The sequence below is a fragment of the Balaenoptera borealis genome (assembly GCF_965194805.1).
Source record: "Balaenoptera borealis genome assembly, chromosome: 1".
Taxonomy (NCBI): domain Eukaryota; kingdom Metazoa; phylum Chordata; class Mammalia; order Artiodactyla; family Balaenopteridae; genus Balaenoptera; species Balaenoptera borealis.
In genome coordinates, this window is record NC_138860.1 from 63,334,037 (window position 1) to 63,358,035 (window position 23,999).

At 43.6% G+C, this 23,999-nt stretch overlaps 2 protein-coding genes across 6 annotated transcripts in view; one reads left to right on the plus strand and one right to left on the minus strand.

The window, feature by feature from the left end:
* MAEL (maelstrom spermatogenic transposon silencer) overlaps positions 1-3,080 on the minus strand; it is a gene marked incomplete at its 5' end in the record, with an annotated part of 50,570 nt that extends 47,490 nt beyond the window's left edge. Inside the window, 3 exons of the mRNA XM_082360932.1 lie at positions 540-639; positions 2,603-2,695; positions 2,949-3,080. Coding sequence (XP_082217058.1) covers positions 540-639; positions 2,603-2,695; positions 2,949-3,080 — 325 coding nt within the window. The remainder of the gene's footprint in view (positions 1-539; positions 640-2,602; positions 2,696-2,948) is intronic.
* A 12,745-nt stretch (positions 3,081-15,825) lies between these two features.
* The window catches only part of ILDR2 (immunoglobulin like domain containing receptor 2), a 70,317-nt gene continuing 62,143 nt past the window's right edge, over positions 15,826-23,999 (plus strand). For 3 of the 5 annotated variants that reach the window (XM_082360879.1, XM_082360880.1, XM_082360882.1), the window contains exon 1: positions 15,826-16,039. In XM_082360879.1, coding sequence (XP_082217005.1) covers positions 15,994-16,039 — 46 coding nt within the window. In that variant the 5' untranslated portion in view covers positions 15,826-15,993. The remainder of the gene's footprint in view (positions 16,040-23,999) is intronic. The other 2 variants (XM_082360878.1, XM_082360881.1) reach the window with 1 other exon arrangement.

Sequence of the window (23,999 nt, forward strand, 5' to 3'; positions counted from 1 at the left end):
CACTCTTTACTTTTTACCAATATACACAAGACCACTTATAAATTCTCTAAAGGAAGAAAGAAATGTGAGAATGTAAGGAGGTCTTATTTACCAGGATTGGCCACACTTATGACTGCTAAAGATTAAATTTTTAACAAAGAACACATTTAATAAAAAACAGCCAGAAGGAATAGCAAGGACTCTGATTAGCTATGTTTTTATCTAGGCTAGCTCAATTTATCTTTACCTTTATAACAAGTGTATGTTAGTGTCTAGCTATAAACACTTAAATCCAAAAAGTACGTTTAATAACATATGAAGTGGTAGAAAACAAGAGACCAGATTTTTGCCAAAAAAAAAAAAAAATTCTCCAGTGTTACTTCAACGAATGCACATTACCCGATCTTTCACAACTTTAGTGCCATCATGTTCAAACACCTGTAGTCAATTACTTTGAAATGCAGAATCAAAATGAACAGAACACATGTTTACTGATCAATATATCATAGTATTTTTAAGCACCCAAATTTATCTAAGCAAACAGTTTAGGATTACTCTACCTTGATCACTTTTTAGAGACAAGCTTGACATATCCAGGGGTGAAACATTCTGCTTTGGTACAAGCATGCCTGGCCTCCTCAGTGGGGTGGAAACAGGTTTCTAAAGAAAAAGGTAATCATTGACCACATACTTGAACTCTCGCTGGGCACTTTATACCATATATTTAAATTTAGCAAAATAACTGCAAAACAACCCACAGATTACTTTGGTAACCTCTCCAGGCCAATAAACCCAATGAGTATATAAATAAATAATCGTCAATAAAACCAACACTCAAAGGCAAACAATGGCAAAAATCTATAAATATTTTGTATCAAAAGGCTGAGTGGTAAATAACCACTCCAATTACTGCTGAAAGCCATTTGCCACCTACTGATAATCTAAACTAATCCTATTGGGTCACACAATACATGCCTGTCCAGTAGCTAAAAAAATATCATTTCCCAGGACTTCCCTGGTGGCGCAGCGGTTAAGAATCCGCCTGCCAATGCAGGGGACACGGGTTCGAGCCCTGGTCTGGGAAGATCCCACATGCCGCGGAGCAACTAAGCCCGTGTGCCACAACTAGAGCCTGCGCTCTAGAGCCCGCGAGCCACAACTACTGCAGCCCACGTGCCTAGAGCCTGTGCTCTGCAACAAGAGAAGCCACCGCAATGGGAAGCCCGTGCACCACAACAAAGAGTAGGTCCTCCTCACCACAACTAGAGGAAGCCCGTGCACAGCAATGAAGACCCAATGCAGCCAAAAATAAATAAATAAATAAATAAATTTATTTAAAAAAAAAAATCATTTCCCAAAGTACTCTAATATTATTTGTTCTTCACTCAAAATAAAAACCAGATTGTGCTGGCTCCAAGTCTCAATGACGTATACATACAACACGGCTTTCATTTTGAGGGGAGATGTCTTAAGACACTGTAGTTAGAAGAAAAAAAAAAATTATGGCTCACAAGTACAAATTCAACTGATTAGAGCTTCTACTCAAACATAAAGCCATAAAATAAAAATCTCTCAAACTTAAAACAAGCAAAACTCTCTCGAATTTCAATCCAATATTAACAGTTTATAATAAGAACAGAATTTTTGCTATGTAAGAATGGGAAGAACACAGAGGGAGGGGGGAAATTCCACAATTACCTTGCCTTTTCTTGATATGAATCAGCAACAAATTTTATTTTATTTTTTTTAAAATGGAACTTGTTTTTTTTTTGTTTGTTTGTTTTTTAATTTTTATTTATTTATTTATTTATTTATGGCTGTGTTGAGTCCTCGTTTCTGTGAGAGGGCTTTCTCTAGCTGCGGCAAGCGGGGTCCACTCTTCATCGCGGTGCGCGAGCCTCCCACCATCGCGGCCTCTCTTGTTGCGGAGCACAGGCTCCAGACGCGCAGGCTCAGTAATTGTGGCTCACGGGCCCAGCCGCTCCGCGGCATGTGGGATCCTCCCAGACCAGGGCTCGAACCCGTGTCCCCTGCATTGGCAGGCAGATTCTCAACCACTGCGCCACCAGGGAAGCCCACAAATTTTATTTAGTGCTTTAACATTCTGCTACACAGAACTTAACCCAAATAAACTTTATACAACTCTTACCTGTAAGACACAAACATTCACCAACATCCACAAATCTTATTTCCATACTTTAAACACAGGAACTGGCCTCGTTCCAGGTGTCATTCAAAAAGAGAGAGTGGACCAAACTACTTTTAAACATTTGAAAAAGGGTTCTTAAATCATAAAGGAGTTGAAAGAGACCCTTAGAGGTCATCTAGTACAAACCCTAAATATCAACGCTCCCTTTGCTGATCACGGTCTACTGGGTGCAGGTTTCCTAATGGGATTTTCCCTGGCTCACCATCAAATGATACCAAGGTGTGCCCTAGTACCGGAGCCTGCTATTTTTTAGCAGGCATTCTCTGACATGAGGAAAAAAATGAAAAACTCTTCTTTGCACTCACCCAAATCACCCAGTCGTGTACCATTGACATTCACCCATTCACTCATCCAGCATTTACTGAGCATGCCTATGTGCCAGGAAGGTGACTGCTCTTCTCTGGCTAACTTTACCTGCTTCTCCGAAGGCCCAGAGTCCTTCCCCTGGGCAGCCCTCCACTCTCGAGCCATTTCTGCATATTTCTTCTTTTCCTCCTCCCTCAGGAGCTTGAGGAGATACAAGAGGGAGACAAGCCGCAGCAGTGAGGACCTACTGCCCAGGGCCCCGCCTGTAGATGCCTGCACATTACAGGGAGGCGGAAGCGGCGTCGGTTGCCCTGAGCCGCGGACGGGAGGGCGGGCGGGGGGGGGTGTTCCTCCCCCTCCAGCAGGGGCCCAGGGGTCACTGGCTTCCTCGAGTCTTCTTTCCCTCCCGTTTGCTCAACTGCCCGACCCCGGGCTCACCGGCCTCCAGCCTTACCGCCCAGTCACTGGAACAGTAGGGGATGGCATCAGTGACGCGAGCCACGGGCAGGCCTCTCCGCCGTAGTTCGGGGATCTTCTCCTGCACGAAGAAATAGTAGGAATTGCGACTGGCCCTGCGGTTAGGCATGGTGAGTGCGGTACAGGCCTCGAAGCGGGCCAGAGACAGTACCACACTTAGCCGCCCTCGTCCGGCTCACGCTCTTAGTAACCGAGGTGGAGGCCTGCGCGCGCAGGTCCGTAGCTCTCAGCCAATCAGGGCATGGTGCGCAGGCGCATTGGCCTCGCCAGGAGAAAAACAGCCAGAGATGGTAAGATTCCCCCTCGTGCGGCCATGGGGGCGGGGGGGGGGGAGGGAAGAGAGATCACAGGTGAGGAGCATTGTGATTGGCTGGGATGAGTCGTTGGCGGAGGTCTTGTCACGTGGAAGGCTTGGAGCAATTTCCGTATATTATTGCGTAACATCCATCAAAATAGGTAGAGAGGAAGAGGACCAGCAAGTGCTTCAGGTTCTTCGATGTTTTACAACTGTAAGGGGCCAAATCCGTGCTGAGAATTGTGAAAGGTATTGGATGGGGGGACAGAGTGAGGAACGCGACAAACAAGATCTTTTCCCTCAAGAAGTTTACAATCTAAAGGTAAGGGAGGCGGGTAAGATGAGGAAAACCACCAGTATGATTTGATTTGGGTTTTCCCCATTCTTAAATGACATTATTGTTTCAAAGAACATGGTTTTTAAAAACGCAGTTTTTCTTAAGTGTTTGTAAGGAGACATACAGTAAGAGTCTGAGATTTTAAATAATGTCTTTGAATAAAGTTTTATAGATTTCCTCATAAAGGTCTGGTTTATTTATTTATTTTTTTGGTTGTTTTATTCCTAGAATATATTTGGAACTATTATATGTATTTCTTTTTTCCATTATATTTTCTAATTAGTTACTGCTGATGTGTAGAGAAAGTATTGATTTTACTGTTAATCTTGTGTATTTAGTCACCCTGCTGAACTCTCAGATTGGTTCAAATAGTGCCAATCGATTTTATTGGATTTTCTAGTAATATGTGCTTCCAGCAGAAATTCCTATCTGTGTTCAGTTTATTGAGTATGTGTTGTATGTATATGTATGTATATGTTTTAAAATCAAGAACAGGAGTTGAAATTTTATTAAATGCTTTTTGTGCATCTTTTCAGATGACCGTATGGTTTTATTCTTTAATTGGTTAGCTCAATAAATGATATTGCTAGGTTTTTCTAATGTTAAAGCAGCCTACCATTCCTACTACTATAACCTCTTCTTGATCATGCTTGGCATTGCTTATTTTTTAAAGCATACTTAATGTGGGATTTTTGCTTCCTTGATTGAAGTGATATTAAGTTACAGATTTTTTTCGTGATATCCTTACAAAATGTTGGTATCAGCGTTGTAATAGCCTCATAAAATGAACTGCTATCTTTTTTCTCTGTTCACTTTGAACAACAGATGGAATTATCTATTCCTGGACAGTTTGGTAGAACTTCACTAGTAAAACTCTTTGATCATAGTATATCTTTGGAGGGTGGGGTTGACCTTTGATTACCATTTCAATACTTTGTATGGTTATTAGTCTTTTCAGGTTTCCTACCTTTCCTTCAACCAATTTTGGTAATTCATTACTTTTTATAGAATTGTTTATTTCATTTAGGTTTTCATTTATATTGCTGTAAAATGTTGGCAAGAATGTGACATAACTAGAATTTTCATACAGTGGCAGTTTCTTACAAAGTTACACATACATTTAACATAGGACCAAGAACTTCCACTCATTTAGGAGAAATGAAAAAATATATCCCCTTGGAAATGAATTTCATAGCAGCTCTATTTATAAGAGCCCCAAACTGGACAACCCAAGTGTTCACTAAGAGATGAACTGATTTAAAAATTGTGGTATAGCCATAGTAGACTGCTATTCAGGAATGAAACGCAATGAACTATTGATATTCAACATGGATGAATTTCAAGATAATTTTGTTGAATGAAAAAAGGCATACATAAAAGGATAGATACTGTATGATTCCACTTATACAAAACTCAATAAAAGGCAAAACTATCATTTAGAAATCAGATCAGCAGTTACCTAGGGCCAAGAGGTAGACAAAGGGGATTGACTGAGAACTGACAAGAGAACTCCTGGGTTGTCAGAAATATTCTATACCTTGATTGTAGTGGTAGTAGTTACAGGTGGCATATAGTTGTCAAAACTCCTCAAATAATACATTTAAAAGGTGTGCATTTTATTGTGTGTAAATTATACTTCAATAAAGTTGATTTAAAAAACAAAATTGATTGGCATAAAATATTTGCTTGTAATTTAAAATATACATAATTCCTAATGTTATTTATACCTTGTCTTTTTTCCTCTTACTACTTGCCAAAGTTTATTTTATTGATCTTTAAAAAAAAACAACTTTGGGTTTTATTGATGAACTTTACAGTTTTCCTATTCCTTTTTATATCTGCTTTAAGTTTACAGAGTCCCTCTTTCTATTACTTCAGGCTAGTTTGTGGTTCTTTTTCTAGTTTCTTGAATAAAAAGCTTCATTCAAGTATTTCAATTTCTATTTACTATCTTTCTAGTTTTCTTATTTTTCCTTTTTCTGTTTTAGTTGGATTGATCAGTTATTTTTTTCTCTACTTTCTCTTACATTGGTTTCAAGTTATGCATTCTATTTTGCTTCATTCAGTAGCTACCCATATTTTTAAGACACCTGTTTTAAAACATATTTTTATAACAACTTATACAGTTAATAGGTACCCATTACCTATTAGACAAATAGACCCATTCTTCCCAAATAGACAAGAAGCTTAGAAAGCTATTGCTTCCCCTCACTTAGTATCCCAGCCCACTGCTCCACCACCCCATTGCCATCTCCCATGTTATTATCTGGGATTTTAGTTCCAGACTGCTTTTTTATACCAATGTTGAGACATGATGGAAGTACAGTAAGTTAAATACATATATCTAAAGCATACGACTTGATGAGCTTTAACATATGTGTACAGCTGTGAAACCATCACCACCATCAAGATAATGAACATATCCACCCCTAAAAGTTTCCTCACTACCCCCTTAGGCTGCTTGAAGTTGCCCCATAGTTCACTAATATTCTATTCATTTTTTTCCCTTCAGTCTTTGTTCTTTGCATTTCATTTTGCATTTTCTACTGCTCTTTCTTCAGGTTTACTGATCTTTTCGTCTGCAGTGTCTAATTCGTTACTAATCCCATCCAGTGTATTTTTTGTATCAAATCATTTAGTTTTCATCTCCAGAATTTGATTTAAATCTTCTTTATATCTTCTGTATTTCTACTTAACATGGTCTATCTGCCCTCTACCTTTAACACGGAATGTAGTTATAATAAGGAATATAGTTATAATAACTACTAAATGTCTTTGCCTACTCATTTCATCATCTGTGTCATTTCTGGGTCTGTTTCTACTGTTTGATTTTTCTCCTTATTATGGGTTATATTTTGTCCTGCTTCTCTGTAAGCTTGGCAATATTTGGTTGGATGACGGTTGTAAATTTTACCCTGTTGAATGCTGCATATTTTTGTATTCTTATAAATATTCTTGTGCTTTGTGTTATGTTATTTGGAAACAATTTTAGTCTAGTTTTTCCTCCTTTTGAGGTTTGCTTTTATGCCTTGTTATTCAGAATCAGAGCAACCTTTAGGACTAATTTTCTCCTCTGCTGATATAACACCCTTCTGAGTACTCTTCCTGACAACCCATGAATTTGGAGGTTTTTCCACTTTGGCTAATGGAAACACAGACTATTTCTAGCCCTGTGAATTTCAAGGATTGTTCCTTCTAATCCTTTCACGTTGTTCTTTCCCTGGCACTGTATAGTTTCCTCCCACACATGCACTGATCAGCATTCAGCTGGAGCTCCAAGGGAGATCCTCAGCAGATTTCCAGAGCTTTTTCTTCGTGCTGCTCTCTCTGTCTGGTACTCTGCCCTGTGAACTCTAGCCACCCTGGCCTACCAGACACCCAACACCATCTCCTTAACCCAGGGAGACCACAGGACTCTGCCTAGGTTACCCCTCTTAATGCTGCATTCTGGATCCTCTCTCTGGGCAGCAACCTGGGGCAATCACAGGGCTCACCCTGTTTCTGTTCTTTCAAGGATGACTCATCTCTGCTTCCTGATGTCCAGTATCTGAAAACATTGTTTCATATATTTTAACCAGTTTTTTAGTTGTTTCAGGCTGCTGGATAAATTCATGTCCTGTTACTCCATCTTGGCCAAGATCGCTTTATCTTACTTTAAAAATTCAAAATAATATTTTGATTTAACTGTTAAATGTTTAAATAGGTGATCGGAGGCAAACCTCTCTGAGGAGGTGCCATTTAAAATGAGAAAGGATGCAAAGGTACGGAGCTAGTCATGCGAAGAGCTGAAAGAAGAGCATTCCAGACAGAGGGAACAGCACATGAAAAGGCCTCATGCAATAAAGAATTTTTTGAATCCTCAGAACAGATGGAAGACCGGTTGGTGTTGCTGAAGTGTATCCAGTCAGGTGGAGAGGGGTGCATGCTGAGGATAGAGTGACCAGCAGAGATTTGGGCATGGCCAGTGTCAGGGGTTCAAGTATTACTCTAAGGACATGGGTGGTCATTTAAGGGATTTTTTTAAAGTGTCATTATATAGTTTACAGTTTAAGAAGGTCACTCTTGATGCTAGTCAGAGAACAGGTTCAAATCAGCAAGAATGGGCACGAGGAGTTGAGTTAGGAGGCTTCCTCAGGAGTCCACGTGAGTTGATGATGACGTAGAACAGAGACATGGAGCAGACATGGAGACGTGAGGACGGTTTCACTTGTACTTTGTGGAAAAACAGAACTAGCTGATGGATTGGCTGCAGGAGTAAGAGAAAGGGAGGAATCCTAGGGTTTCGACTCGGGTAACCCAGTGGCAAGTGGTGTCTTTTTGTAAAATAGCGAGGACTGTGCTAGTGCCAAAGAGGGTCCAACGCTCCTCATAATTCTATTACCTGCTCCTCTCCTTCTTTGATACAATTGATTTTTTTCCCAGTTTTACTTAAGTAAAGTCCTATGTAAACAGAACAGTTTTTCCCTTTTTCCAACCACATTGATCTTCCTATTCAGAAATTCTAGAGGGGGGCAGGTTTTTGTTGGGGGTATGCATGGCAGGGGCCGGGGGGGGGGATCAAGAATCCAGTTATGGACATGTTAATTTTGAAATGCCTATTATACAGTCAAGTGGAGATGTCAAGCAGGCAATCGGCTAAGTCTGGAGTTCTGGGCTAGAGATAGAATTTGGAAGTAAGCCACATAAAGCTGGTACTTAAATTCATGGAAATAGATGCGATTGCTTAGGCTGAGAGTGAAGAGAGAAAACAAGGATCCAGGATGGAGTCCTGAGGAACACCAGCATTTAGAAGTCAGTTAGAAAAAGAAAACCCAGTAAAGGTAAGGAAGAAGGAATGTCTGAGGAAGCAGGGAGAAAACCACGGAAACTAAGAGAAGAGTTTCTAAGAGGAAGTGCTTCATTCATTTAATATTAAGAGTCTGCTGAGTGCTAGGCTCTATTTCAGGCACAATAAGTTGAACAGAACAAACCTAATAATGAGGAAGGCAGACAATAAAGAAATAAACAACTATGTGTATAATAAGATGTCCGAACATCTTATTGGACAATAAGTCCAATGAAGAAAGATAATACACGATAAGGGAATAGGGACTGATGGAGGGGACAATTTTAGGGTGGTCAGAAGAGCCTCTATTTGAAGAAATGAAATTTAAGCAAACACTGGAAGTGAGGAAACAAACCATGAAGATGTCAGGCAAAGAGCGTTCCAGACCAAGGGAGTAGCAAGTGCAAAAACTCCAAGGTGGGCACACGTCAGGGGTGTTTAAGGAATAGCAAAGTAAGTCTGTGGCTGGAGTGAAGTGAGCAAGGGGGAGAGCAGAGAGGATATTGCAGAGGGAGCTTGGGCCGAATCATACAGGGCTTATAAGGTCACTGTGAGGATTTTCGATTTCAATCTAAAGGGGTGAGAAGCCATTGGAAATTTGGATGGCTTCTACTTTTTTTCTTAAAATATTAAGTATGAGGTGTGATTTTCAGCTGAGTGAGTGTTATGAAACCACCCCAAAAGAAACAGCATTTTAGTAAAATGTTTTTCCTCATGCTATTTTTGTCCTGATGCTAGTTTAAATTAAGGCCCTGACAGTACGGTTAAAGTGCATCCTCCAACCCGTGCTAATAATAATAGTAATAATAGCTAACATTCATTGAAAGCTACCATGTCAGACTCCCTGCTAAACACTGCACAGCATAATCTCATCTCTCCTCTTCATAACAACCCTATGAAATAGATTCAATGATCATCCCCATTTTGCAGAGTGAGAAATTGAGGCTCAGAGTGGTAAAGTGCCTTCCCCAGGCCACACAGCCCATGAGCGGCTCTAACCTCTGTGAGATCCCTGCTTCTTTAATATAAGTATTCCAAGTTGTTCATTATAGGTGCTCAAGGATGTTTATTACACGGTGCTTTGCCAAAGCAAAAAAGGGGAATTTCCAAGTTCCCCATCTTCTCTAGACATTGCCTGAATGCACACCACATTCTTGAGTAACTCACCCTGAAGTCTGGTTGATTACTTGGCTTACTCAGTCTGTACACACGCAACCTGTTGTCAGGTCATGTGGATTCTACTTCTTGTGTCTCCCTGTAATGTCTCTCTTACCTACTATTTGCTTCTCATTCCTGCCATGCTATAGCTTAGTTCTGGTACTTGTTCCTTCTTGGGCTCTTGTGATGAGCTCTCCCATGGAAGAGGCCTCTGCCTGTTGTCTCTCTTTCCACCAGTACATCCTACATCCTGTGGCCACAATAACTTGGCTGAAATACAGGTCTAATCTTGTTCTTCTGCTTAGATATCCTTATGGGTGGTCCATTGCCTGCAGAGTTCAGTCCAGACCTGATAGCCTGGATCACCTTGGTCCGACCTCAGCCAACTTTTCCAGCCTCATTGCTGACTCATATTCCTGGCAGCAGGCCCCACGCTCATCTCGGCCCATTGCTTATGCATTTGCACTACCTCCTGCTCCATTTCTGCTTTTAGAAATTCTGCGCAGATCATGTTTAAGACTTAGCTCAGGGGTCACCTTTTCATGAAGACATCTCTGACCAGCACTCCAGACGGGTAACTGACCCCTCTCCCTTTGTTCCCAAACCATACCTAGAACATGTCCTAATATGGGCCCTGTCACACTATCACATTTAAAGGCCATGTGTCTCTCTCTCCCCCACCACACAACACACACACACACACACACACACACACACACACACACACACGGCTACAACCCAACTGTAAGCTCTTTGACAGAAGAGGCTGTGACTCATCCATCTTTGAATTCCTACTCATCTTGAATTTCTAGACAGCATAGTATCTAAAATACAGTAGGTGCTCAGTGAATGTATATGGAATAAATAAATGAATGAATTCAAGAAAGAGAGAAGAGAAGATGAGGAAAAGGGAAGAAGGCCCTGGAACAGGTTGTAATTAATTAGACAGAAATTCATATTGATCATCTCTGTGTATAGGGCACCCACTCAGAATCGGGTAGGAGTACAGAATTAACGATTCGAGAGAGAGCCTCACCCCACGACTCCAACACAAAGGTCAAGGCTGCCGTTCTTTAACACTAGCTTTTCGAGAGCCCGCAAATGACCCTTCCATTGCTAGAGCTGCTTCCCTTCGTGCTGTTGAGTGTTCTGACTCTGTTGTTCCAGCTGCCTTACCTGCCTGTTTTCTGGGGGTGAGGTCATTGGATGACATACTTATTCTGGCTCACTTCCCTCTCTTGGGCTCTGTCTTTGACCCGTGCCAGGGGAGAAGGCCTCTAGGAGAATGCTTAGGGCTGAGAAGCAATCTTCTGGCTTAATCGTCAAGACCTAGAACCCAAAGCCTGGATAAAATACAGAAAGACAGGCCCCCTTCATCATTCCCCCTTTGGGCTAAAAGGTGCTGCTTGATCACTGGAATCTGCTCTGCTGCTAATCTGGGGGGCTGTTGATGCTGTGCTGGCTTCCAAAGGAGGCTAACACTGAAACAAAAACAAAAGCAGACACTGGAGATAGGGCTCCTAAAAGAGAAGCAGCCTTACTTCATCTTCGGCTCTGTAACTCACAGAGAAATTATAGGTTGAACTGTCAGTCACTAAGGGCTCCCAGGGCTTCAACTGCTCATAATTAACTTGATTAACAGCTCATGATTGAGACAGAATGAGTGCAGGTGTACATTTGGGGGCTTTGTATCTGGCTAAAGATACAGGCCTGACAAGACACCTGTCACCCCTTCTTGGTGACTCTCTCCTTCCTCCAGGGATGTCGCAGAGACTGAGTAAATTGTGGCACAGCTGTATCTTTTGTCCAAGCAACTCTTTCTACATTGTAGAACTATTAGAGCATGTAGAAAATCTAAAGAAGAAAATATAAATGAATGACTATCCTACCTGAGATAACCATTATTACTCTTTTGTTGTTTCCATTATCTCTTTTAAATACATTTTCCATATTTGAGACCATGCCCTAAATATAGTTTGATGTTCTGCTCTTTTTGTCTGCACATTATCCTTGGAGAGACCTCTGTGGGGAAAGCATAGCGAGCTAACTCAGGTGGGGGCCACCCACCGTTGGTGGGGTCTGGCCTCAGGATGGGGCAAGCAGACATCATCGAATTCTGCCCCCCCTGCACCCCCGCAGTTTGATTTGAAGCCTGAGACAGCAGGCTCTTGGGTTAAATCTGCTTCAAGTATGTGAAATTTTCAGTACATTCTCCCAATCTTTTACTTATTATATACTTACCACTGTTCTTGGCAGTACAGCTTTTTAAAATTCTTTGGCATCATGTGCTTTATATTTGCATTTCCTTTCTTTAAAGCATTTTCTTAATGAAACAATTTATTCTGCAATATGAAAGGGCTTCCAGATTGAAAATGTTTCCAGTTTCCAGTACAGGGTGCCTAGAGTCTCCAGTATTTGTTTGTTTGTTTATTTATTTTAGTTTATCACTTTAATTTAGATTTTTTAAAAAAAATTATAATTCATTGAAGGTGGTTTTGAAGATATGGGGGATGGGGAACATTAACAAACTGAAAAGGTAGCACAAGAGAAGGAAAGAGGAACAAAACTTAGGTGAGAAACGTGGTATCTGTTTTAAAGTCACACCTCATAGATTCCTCCTGGAAGAACAGATCAGAGAGAAGTAGAAATGTGATATTATCTGTGTGCTTTAAAAAGATCTACATTCAGCAGAATTCATGTGCATGCATGCCTATGTGCCTGCAATGAAATCATGTTTTAAAGAGGATTCAGCTGCATTATATTTATAACTATGTGGTTGCTACCAGCTACCAGCCTGTCTCCTTGCGGTGGTTCACTTCTCTTTTCTCCATGTCCTAATTCTGTTCTAAAGGGTGCAACTTTGGCAAAGCCGCCTGTCAGTCCACACCCACTCCCCATCATATACAATTCCAGCTGTGGCTTCCTGGGAATCCTGATCTGGTCCCACATAGGCCTATATTCTGACATTTTGTCTCTGGTTGCAGCAGAAAGTTTGAAGTGTTGGGGATCCGGACCCTTCCCTTGGCGGTGAAAAATTCATCTCTGTGGGGGTCCTGTCCTATTTGGCCAGGATAAAAGGACAACTGGAGCTTAACCAGATCTGAATCTGAGGCTCATTTGCAAACATCAACTCAACAGCCTCCCAGAAAAACAAAAAAGTGATTAAGTAATGCTTCTTAAACATTAGTGAGCTTCAGAAGAATGTGAGGAAGGCAGTTAAAATGCAGATTTCCAGGTCCCACCCAGAATTTCTGATATCATAGTTTTTAGTAGAGACTGGTAATCTGCATTTAAGCAAACACTTTTATGTGATTCTGATGCCAAAGTTCAAAAACCACACTTGGAAGAGCACCAGGGTTCTGGGGTCATATCCTGCTACCTCCACCAATACAGCAAAATAATACCATTGTCCCACCCTCCTCCTACCTCCATCCTTTAGGCTGCATGTTTTGAATCATCAGGTGTACCCTTAAAGTTCCTCTTAACCCTCCATCACCTTGGTAATAACGTGCATTAGGGAGGGGTACACACCATGATTTAGTCCAGTTTAGCACCTCCTTAGGGATGGCCCAGGCTCCACCCACTCAGGAAGATGCTGATCAACTGTATCTCTCTAGCTAGAAGATAGACATGCAGGGTGCTACACAGAAAATAAATTCCCTGGTTGGTGGACAAGGCCCCTGCATTCTATGATTCACTCTGGCACAAGCTTTTCCCCAAGTGCCCTGACTCCCTGCTGACATACAAACTCCAAGCACACATTCAAAGCTCACTTCTGTGGGCTTTCACTTTCCACTTTCCATGCACATCCAGGTTCCCTTAGCTCAGTCCATCCCCCATGTCCAATTTCTCAACTCTAATGTCCAAGTTTTGCATAAAATACCATCGTTATGTCTGCTTAAATACTAAACACTATTCAAGCTCTTTTATGCTCTGTGCGCATGGGCACATGTGCATATACACACACACAGTAAATGTGTGTAAATAATTTGTAGATGATACAAATACATCATCATATCAACCCTCTGGTCTAGATGTCAGTTTTATAGTGCAAAGGGACTATGCTCTGAGCCAAAAGATCTCCGTTCAAATCCTACCTTTGCCACTTGCTAGCTACCTGATCTTTAGAAGATAATTAAATTCTCTGGGCCTGAGTTTCCTCATTAGGATTAACCGAGAAAGCTTGTGAAACATCTAGGACTGTGTCTACAACCTAATAGGAAACCCACAAATGTTAGGTATCTCCTTTATTTCAATTTTCCCCTTCCTTCCTTCCTTCCTTTCTTCCTTCCTCCCTCCCTTCCTTCCTTCCTCCCTTCCTTCCTTCCTTCCCTCCCTCCTTCCTTCCTTCCCTCCCTCCTTCCTTCCTTCCTTCTTTTGTATATGAAAGAAAATAGTCCTCCAAATTTCTCTCACACAGCATATTAGTCAGGGTTCTTAATTGCAAGCTTCAGAAATCATCTCTCGCCAAACTAAGCAAAGAGAGAATTTACAAGAGGATATGGGGTGGCTCACAGAATTGCCAGGAAGGCTGACGAGCCAGGTGTAGAAAGTGAGCTGGAACCCAGAGAGGCTACACAACCAAGAGGACAGCCCCAAACCACACATCACAGTAGTCTGGTGGCCTGACCTCTGCCATGGCTGGCCTGTGAACACTGGACGCCAGCTGCCCACCTCAGCAGCAAAACTGATTCTCCGCTGACTCTGCTTCTTGCCTCATGTGCTCCAGTTTCAAAAAGCTCTGAGTGAGAGGGTCCCCGGCTGGGGAGACTGCTCTAGACTTTTTGGCTTCCATAGTTGGGATTCCTTGAAAATAAGAAGGGAATTGCGATGTCAGGCAGCCATGAAAGACCAGAGTCAATTCTCACCATTTCTGATGTTCACATCTCATCCCCGTTTCACATATACGTTCATTCATTCCTAAGCATGTAGAGTCTCTCTCCAGGGACTCTCCTCAAGCCTAGAACCACTCTGTTTTCAGAGGAATTTTCTACCTTTCTGCCTTGTCTCCTTTCTTTCCTCTGCCCAGAATTCCCCCTGCCCTGTCCCCTTTCCGCCCCCAATCCCTCAATAGCACAAATCTTGCCCATTCTGCAAATACCAATTGAGATGTTACCCCTTCTTTACTGTGGTGTTGCCCACTCTCCCCCAGTCCCCACTAAACTGCTCCTTCCTTCATGTTCTGAGGGCCCTTTCTCCAGATCTCCATCATCGCATTTGCTCTGTTTTACTACCAGTATGTGTTTTGTGTTCAATGTGCTGATCTTCCTCCCTCTCCGGGACCCAAGAAGAGGCCCTTTAATGGCAGGAAGTCTGTCTTTCCTCATCTTTGTAGCCTTGGTTCTTGGCACCTAGTAGATGCTTAATATGTTCGTTAACATACACATTTCTCGGTTGTCTCGAAACACATACATTTAGAATCCTTTCCTACACACACAAGATCCTTTTAAGAAATGGAGTAATCCATGTTAATGCGCCCTGCAAACTGTAAAGTGTTGTGCAAACGCGCCTGATTTTAGCCAAAAGGCCGAGAAGCGATTAAGTGTTGGACAAATGTGAGCCGTATAATTGTTCATTTCATTCTAGTTTTACATATTTTCTGTTAAAGAGCTGCATGCCCTTATCTCATAATGCTTTAACCTCATAATGTTTTAACAGGAGAAAGTTTCGACGCGGGATTCCCGCCTACCTTTTCCAATTCTGCTGAGCCCCTCGGTTCCTTGCACTGTCAAAAAGGGAACCGAACGGAGGGGCAGGGGGGTCAGCGAAAGCGCACACCCTTGCCAACAAGTTATGCCAAGTCCCCGCAGGTCCCTCTGTCCCAGTTCAGAATGGCCCTGGCCACGTGCGTACCCAGACTCCCCCTCCTCGAGTCCCCAACCCCGCTTTTGGCTCGGGTCCCGAACGCTGGCTTCGCTGGGAGCAGCCGCGCTGATCGCTCCCGGCTCCGCGCAGCCCGCCCTGCCGCCTCCCCCGCGCCCCCTCTCCCCCCTGTACTTTGTCACTCAGCGCTGACCTGCGAGCCGCAGGGGCGTGCACGTGACCGAGAAACTTTGGTAGCCCCGGGGCGGCTGGCGGCGGAGCCGGCGGCCGAGCTCCCCCGCGCGGCGCGCTCTGCGGCCGGAAGGCGCTCGGTGGGCCGCGCTGCCTGGGCGTGCGGGTGCGCCAGCCGGCGGGGAAGGCGCCGCCGAGCGCCGCGTGGACCCCGGGAGCCCGCGGCAGCGCGCGTGCCGCCGGCGGCGCGGTCAGCCCGGGGCCCCGCCTGCGCGGCCCGGGCGGCGGCGCCCAGGGACGCCGGGGGCCCGTTCGCGCCCGCCGTCGCCTCCGCCGCTCGGTTACCTCGATCCTCCCGTCTCTGGCGCTTCCCACTTCCCTCACTCCTTAATCTGGATGGGAAGTTGCGGAAAATGGACAGAGTCGTGCTGGCGTGGGTTGCTCTCTTCTGGCTAACAGGTAAGAGGCGTTTTCTACCGAGACGGATAACTTTATATGTATTCCGGTACTGGTTCTGTTGTAACCCTAGCCCACCGCACCGCACCCCCAGTTACCCCCCATTGTGCTTAAAGCTGCTTAGCAGGCTGGTGGTAAGTGGGGGGAGGGGTGTGTGTGTGTGTGTGTTAGAATGATGGGGGAGGCGGAGAGAAACCCGGTATCAAGTGAGCTGGAAGAGAAGAGCCTTCCTTCCCCCATAAACAGGTGGGAACACCCTCTAATAAAGATAATTTGCAGAGATATTCAGAAGGTAGGGCCTTGCCTTAGCATTAGAGTCACTTCCTCTAGCTGAGACCTCCGTGTTTCCCCCCTCCCTTTTGGTGAACTTTCTCCCCACCCTCCTGGGGTCTGGAAAGGCTCTAGTTCCTAACACGTGTTCCCACAGGATGATCTGTGAGGTTGAGAGATAGGTGGCCAGGCTGAATGGGCAGCCCTGAGAGATTCACAGAGCAGCCCTGCCTTGGGTGGAGGTGGAGGGGTTAGGAAGGCTTGGGTGGTCTGGACTGGGTCTGAGGCAACAATTCAAAGCAAGGTGGAACCAAGTGATGGAGGAGAGGAACAAGGGAGCAGAAAAGTGGTGAAGACAAGATGGGGTAGTGAAGGGCAGGAGAGAAAATGGAAAATAACACCAAGAACAAAGTTGTGTCCCCTCTGGGAGCATTGAAGACTGGGAAAAATCAAGTCAGTAGGAAAAGAGGAACGAGATAAAAATATCTAAGGCAAGTGATTGAAAGAGGGTAAAATACATTTAAGAAGAAAGACAAAACCACTATGTCCCTTAGCTTCAGAATAAGAATATAGATTGCCTCAGTTTTTTTTTTCCATTCCTAATGAAGGGTCCCTAACACTGGCTCTTGCCCCCTGCGGGGTTTAGGTTTGGGGAGGGGTCCCTCAGCAGAGTTAGCCTCTTCTCTTGGCTGCTCTGAGTTCATCCCTCCCACATTATTCAAATATGAATCATCTCTAATTTCAGGGATTGCCTGATCCATGCCTCCCCACTCCCCTGGCCTCCCAGTGCCTTCTACTTCCACCCTCACTGATTCTGAATGTCCTTAATTTGCCTCTACTTCTCAATTATCATATTTGAGGGGACTTTGGCCTTGAACCTCTATCACCGCCTCCCTGAAGTCAGCTAGGCATCTGGGGAGGGGTCCCCAAGTCAGAGGTGCTCTTCCAGACACCCTGGGGTATACCCAAAAAAAGCTCTCTAGGGATTTGCAGGGCATGGGGCAGAAGGGGAACATATAGCCCTTGCTAGATGGCTGAGAGCTTTTCATGAAATGGTCCCTGGGACCGTCTAATTGAGTCCTCTCAGTTTATACAAATGGAGGTCCAGAAAGGCAATGTGCACACAGCAAGTTTGTGTTGGAGCGGGCACTAGACCCAGTCCTCCCAAACCCCGGGCCAGTCCTGTTTGCACTCTCCTGAGCTCCCTCTCTGAGCTTTGTGGGGTGTGTGTGTGTGGGGGGGGGGTTGTTTTTGTCTTGAGGGGAGGTGCTGCTTCATCTGGTCTGTGCCTTCTCCCATCCGCACCTGGAGAGGTTGCTCCTGCCTGGAAGCAGGCAACAGGTTAGTTATCAGGGCCATCCAGCTGTCAGAGGGCTGGGACTTCCAGGCTCTGCAAGTAAGCCTGGCTCCAGAGGTCCCACTGATCACCCACTGGCATCCCCTGGTCCCCAGTTTCCCCTTCCCCCCGCATCCCACCGTGGACAAGCCTCAGCCTCAGCAAAGTGAAGCAGCTAACAATGGCGGCTGGGGAGAGGGAGGGAGGGAGGGAAGAGAGAGGAACAGTCAAGGATGAGATGGATTCAGACTCATCGTTCACAGAGCAACCAGGAGACAAAAGGTAAGACATTTTAGTCCAGCCCAATCAATGAATTCTCTCTTGAGGGGGTGGTGGAAGGGGAGGGAGAAAGGAAAGGACAGATTAAAAATGAGTCAGAGAGCCAGGAAAAAAACCACATTCCTTCTCCCTCTCCCTCCCTTTCTCTGTCTTCTCTCTTTTTCTCTTCCTCTCCTCCCCTTCCCCCCCCCACCCCTAGTTTCTCTCTTTTCATGCAGGCTGAGCAATTTCTAATCAACACTTCAGGCTTTTTTCCTCAGACTCTAGCAGCTCCTTCCTCGTCTTTCATTACAAAAATTCTGTATTTTTTTCTGCTGTATATTTAGCCTCATGATTTCTCATTGTCATTGTGATGCTGCTTCCTGTAATAAATTGTTTTGTTGTTGTTGTCCTTGTCGTTTTGCACAAAACAAAATGCTTACCAGCTGCTATTTTAGCAACAGGTGCCATCTAGCAATACGACTTGAGGAGGGTTCACTCTGTCTTTGTTCTTGAATATGGATGGCGTTTCAGCCCTTCCTGGCAGCAGAGGCTGCAAGAAACGCCAGAGCTGTGGCGACACTCTGGGAGCAGGCAATTCGTTTTCCTGGAGACTCTTTTGGGTCTCTCTGTGACAAAGAGTGCTTGTTCTATTAGCATTTCTTTTGGTACCCTTTTGGTTGTATTCATTCATTTATTCATCCTTTCTCCAAGTCTGTATTAAATTCCTGTGGTTTCTAAGTATTATGATAGGTGCTGAGAATAAAGAGAGGAAAGACATAGTCCTTGCCCTCAAAGAGTTGTCAGTCTAGTCAGTGACTCAAATGAGTTTTCAGGTAATTTTGATATGGAGGTAAGAGGTCCCATGATAAGAGCCATGAGAGCCGCACAGGTGCTACGAGAGCACGGATGAGGCATACATGCCTGAAACCTGGGGTGGGAGTGGAGCAGCTCGGAAACAAACTCCCAGAAGAGGTGATGGCTGAGTTAATACATTTATTCATGCACAGTCAGCTGCTGAGTTACTGTCACATCCAGGCATGGTGCTGGGGTTAATGAGACAGCCCTGCCTTCAAGGAGCTTACAGTTTGACGGTGGAGACTCCAGTGATGGAACTGTGATCACCCAGTTATGGAGTACCCTGTACAAAGGCCATGATAGAGATCTGCACTAACTGTTGTGGGTGCCTCAAGGTGGCTTCTAACCCAGCCTGCAGCAGGCAGGGAGGAATCCAGACACAGTGGCTGGTTTGGTTTGCATTCAGGTAGATGCCTGGTGACCATGAGAGGATGGGCTTGGGTATGGAGGGTTAAAGTGTTAATTAGCCCTGGAGAAGGAAGAGTTGCTTTTAGAGATTCCTGACACCTTAATTTCCATTATCGCCTTTCCGATCCTGTATGCTTTTCAATTTTTCTCCCTCCTCTGTTCTGCTTTCCTCCATGGAAGAGACCTTTTTCATACCGGAGCATCTTCTTTCAGCATCTTGTCACAGCCCTCTCCATGTCCCACCATGCTCAGCCTGGGTGCTTCTCTCTGGACTAGGAGAGGGGGGTTGTTTCAGTATCCCCATTACTCTTTAGATTTTAGACTCATGATTCTGCTGAATGTCTAGTTTATACAGATTTGGGTATTAGTTCTAGTAGTCCTAGTGCAACACTATGCTAGTACCATGCTGTGGTCTTAGTTCAAGTACCTAGTGCTTAGTACAGCATTAGTAGTATTAGTACCAGGACTTGGTTAGTGGAAAGAACCCTGACCTTGGATTTGAGGATTGGATTCCAGTCCCATCTTCTTCACAAATTAACTGTATATCCATGGCATCTGGGTCTTATGATCAGTTTTTTTCTTTTTGGCATGTAATTTTATTTTATTTTTTCATTGAGATATAATTGACATGTAACATTACATTAGTTTCAGGTGTACAACATGAGTCCATGTTTGTATATATTATGAAATGATCACAACAATAAGTCTAGTTAACATCCATCACCATATATAGTTACAAATTTTTTTCTTGTGATAACTTTCAACATTTATTCTGTTAGCCACTTTCAAATATTCAACACAGTATTATTAACTATAGTCATCATGCTGTGCATTATATCCTCAGGACTTATTTATTTTATAACTGGAAGCTTGTACCCTTTGACCCTCTTCACCCACCCACCACCTCTGGCAAACACCAATCTGTTCTCTGTATCTATGAGCTCGGTTTTTTGTTTTTGTTTTTAAAGTTTACATGTATAAGTGAGATCATACAGTATTTGTCTTTCTGACTTATTTCACTTAACATAATGACCTCAAGGTCCATCCATATTGTCGCAAATGGCAAGATTTTATTCTTTTTTATGGCTGAATAATATTCCATTGTGTGTACATGCATATAAATATAAATTTTATATATATATACACACACACATATAAAAAATATACATGGCATCTTCTTTATCCATTCATGAAGCGACCACCACTTAGGTTGTTTCCATATCTTGGCTATTGTAAATAAAGCTGCAGCGAACATGGGGTTGCATATATTATAATCTTTTGAATGAGGTCACGTCTTAGGTCACTTTCAGCTCTAAGATTCTATGGTTCTGAACTTTTCTCCATTGAATTTTGATGAGTTGGAAATCAAACTTACAAAGCAATAGATCCTTAGTGAGGAGCCATGGAGGGAGCCCCATTTGTCTTCAGCCTTTCCCTGACCACTAATGATTAGAATGAAAAATGGCAGCTGGGAAGGGAGAGCTCTTGTTAGCATTTTCAGAGGAACAAGTGGAGTAGCACTGAGTGCTTGGTGGACAGGATAGGGTCCACTCTGAACAATTAAATGTAGTCATACTGGGGACTGTTGAAGCAAGGCAAGTGCTTTGGGCCAGATGAGATGAATCCTACTCTAGCCAGCATGGCCCTAGAATGTCCCTTCTAGTCTCAACTTTTTGTTCCAGGACACACTCACCTCTTCACCCCTTCCAACTATTTTAGCTCTTATATCAACATACCACCAATCAGGAATATAAAGAAAGGTATGATCGTTGCTCTTGCTTATTTAGATACTATAATGCTTTTCTATGTGTTAAATGGCTTTCATGGACATTATCCCTTTTGATCCTTCTAAGTAAGTAAGGCTGATATTACCTACCTATACATAAAAGGGGAGTAAATGACTTGTCTAAGTCTATGGTATCTTATTGATTATAATAAGAAATAGCGTCACTGACTTACATATGACTTGGTTGTTTCAAATGCCTGAATCCAAGTGAAACATTATTTTCTGGTTAAGGTGGGTAAAACTGGAACTCCTGATTTAAGGGAACATACATGGTGTCTATTATGGGGCATTGGGTAGTGAGGCTCAGAGTTCATAGAACTCAGGGACATATTACAGGGAGAAGTGATAAAGAATAGCATTTAGTATTTCTAATTAAATCGTAAGATCTACAGGAAAAGAGTGAATGAGGAGTGCTCTGGTGAGGCACAGGAGAGCAGTGGATGTGACCCTGTGACAGCAGAGACTGCTGGCATGTCAGAGCCCCTCTGGGACTAGGGGCTGGTACTGTGCACCCAGGAGCTACACAGGATGTGACTGTGGCATATGTAGGCTTAAAATCTTGGTCTTCAAGACAGCTTTTGGCTTCCTGAGAATGAAAGAAGGCATTTTGGATAACTAGAGTTCTTTATGGGCCAAGAAACAAGGAAGAACTCAGAAGAACATGCTGCTTCCCTGTTCTCCTACAGCAGCTAGAGCCCTGCAGGAAGTGGTTCTCTAAAATAGTAGTAGAACCTTCACATTCAACTGGGATCCTGCATCGTCACTCCTCCTTTGCCCTTGGCTCATCAGGGGGCTGTTGGGGGAGAGGGATGAGGCTCAAACTGACCTGGATTTGAATACTAACTTAATAGTTTACCTTATTTTCTTTAGCTTTAAAGTGGGGAAGCTAACTTACCTTATAGGGTTGTTGTGATAATTAAAATGAAATTATGTACGACTCCTAGCACAATATTTGGCCAATAGTAAGCTCTCAATACTTATTATGAACCCAAAATAGGAGTATTAGTCAGCATTTTGATGCAGCAACAAGCAACCCCATAATCTCAACAGCTCACAACACCAAACATTTAGTCGCTCATGTAATATGAGAGCTGCAGTCAGTTGCAGGTCAACTGTAGGCAATTGGTGGACTTGGCTCAGTCCCAAATGTCTTCTTATTCCAAGGCCCAGAATGAAGGAGCAGCCACTATCTAGGCATGCTGTTCTCATGGTGGAGGACTCATGGTGGGTAGGGGGAGGGCACAGAGCCAAACCACACAAATGCCTTTTAAGCTTCTGCTTGGACAAGTCTTATGGCACATGTACTCACATTCCATTGGCCAAAGCATGTCACATGGCCAAGCCTCTAGTCATTGGCGTAGTAAGTGTACTCTACCTACAGGGAAAATCTAAGAGTGAGGAGGGAAAACTAAAACAATCTAAGAGTGAGGAGGGAAAACTAACTGGGAACAAATAATACAATCTATCAACTGAGTTAAATCATTCAACAAATGTGCTGAGTACCTACTACGTAGCAGACTTTTTAAAAGCCTGAAGGAGAGAGCTTGTTATTAATGGCAGAGACAGATGACTAAACAGGAACTTCTCGGGCAAGGTGGTGTGATTCTCTAGGGTAATATGACTGTAATAAGAGCAAGAAGAAGCTTCTACAGGAAGTGATAGCTGAGGAAGTCCGGAAAGATAAGTAGGAGTTACTAGAGAAAGAGTGGGACGGAGGGAAAGGAAATTTACAGAGGAAACAGCATGTGCAAAAGCCAACAATCAAAAGAGGATATGATGTTTTTCAAAAAGTACAAATATTTTAGTATGGCTGGAGAATTTAGTGGTGCAGGAGGAATGGAAGAGAGTGGCCCCGTCTGAAATGAGCCCTTGTACTTCTGAATGCCTAGAGGGACTCTTTAAAAGGGTGAGAGTAAAGGAGTGCTGTGATCAGATGTGCATTTTAGAAATATCATTTGCATCTCAGTGTGAAGGGTAAATTAGACATAGGCAGACTTGCAGCAAAAACCAGCTAGAAGACCCTTGCAGAAAGAGAGGCAAGATATGAGATCCTGAAATCTTGTGGTGCAGTGGAGATGAGAGAAGTGGACAGAGTGACCAGACATGGAGGAAGTAGTCCATAGTCCTGGGTTGGTTGGATGTGGAGGCTGAAAGACAGGAGTATCAAAGATGCCTCTAGGTACCTGGCTTGGGTTTGCTGGGGATGCCATTTGTGGACATGAACTAATATAGGAGGAGAAACGTGTAAGGGAGGGAGAGACAGGTTCAGTTTTTTTCATTAGATAAGTTAGAGTATAGCCTAAGATGCTATAACAAAAAGACCCTAAAATATAGTAACTCATACAAAAGTCTTTTTTTTCTCTCTCCTGTAACAGTAGAGATCAGTGGGACTGAGTCTACCATTCCCAACATGTGGCTCCCAGGACTGCTCCAGTGATAGTTACTCTTCAGCAAGTAGAAGCAAGGAAAGCAGAGGGTCAGGGCAAGTAGTTTGTTTTTAGAGAGGTGACATGGAAATTACACACATCACTTCTCCTCACATACCTATGTCCTGAATCTAGTCCCATGGCCACAATTAGCTGCAAGGGAGGCTAGGAAATGTAGTATGTAGCTGGCTTGGCTGGCCAGATTAATACCTGGGAAGTTCTGTTACTAAAAGAAGGGGGCAGTTAGTATCTCCATCTATAGAATGATGAGTTTGCGGTGCTTGTATAACATCCAGATGGAGAATGAAGTTATATATTTGGGTCTGGAGCTTGGGTGAGAGATCTAAACTGGAAATACAGGTAACAAGTTGATAAAAGTGGAGAAGAGCTTTCATACAGGAGCTTTCTCTGTCCAAATGGCTGATCCATCCTAGAAGTCTGACCCACCTGAATGAATCAGGACAGCTTCCAAAGTACCTTGGCCCTGCAGGGTAGAGACTGACCTCTCTTAGAACTGCTTTAGTCGCATTGGAACAGCATGTGGGCCAGCTAGACATTACCCACGAGCTCATTTCAGATCTCTGGAAGACGAGGCAATCAGACAGAAAGGAGATGTGCTTC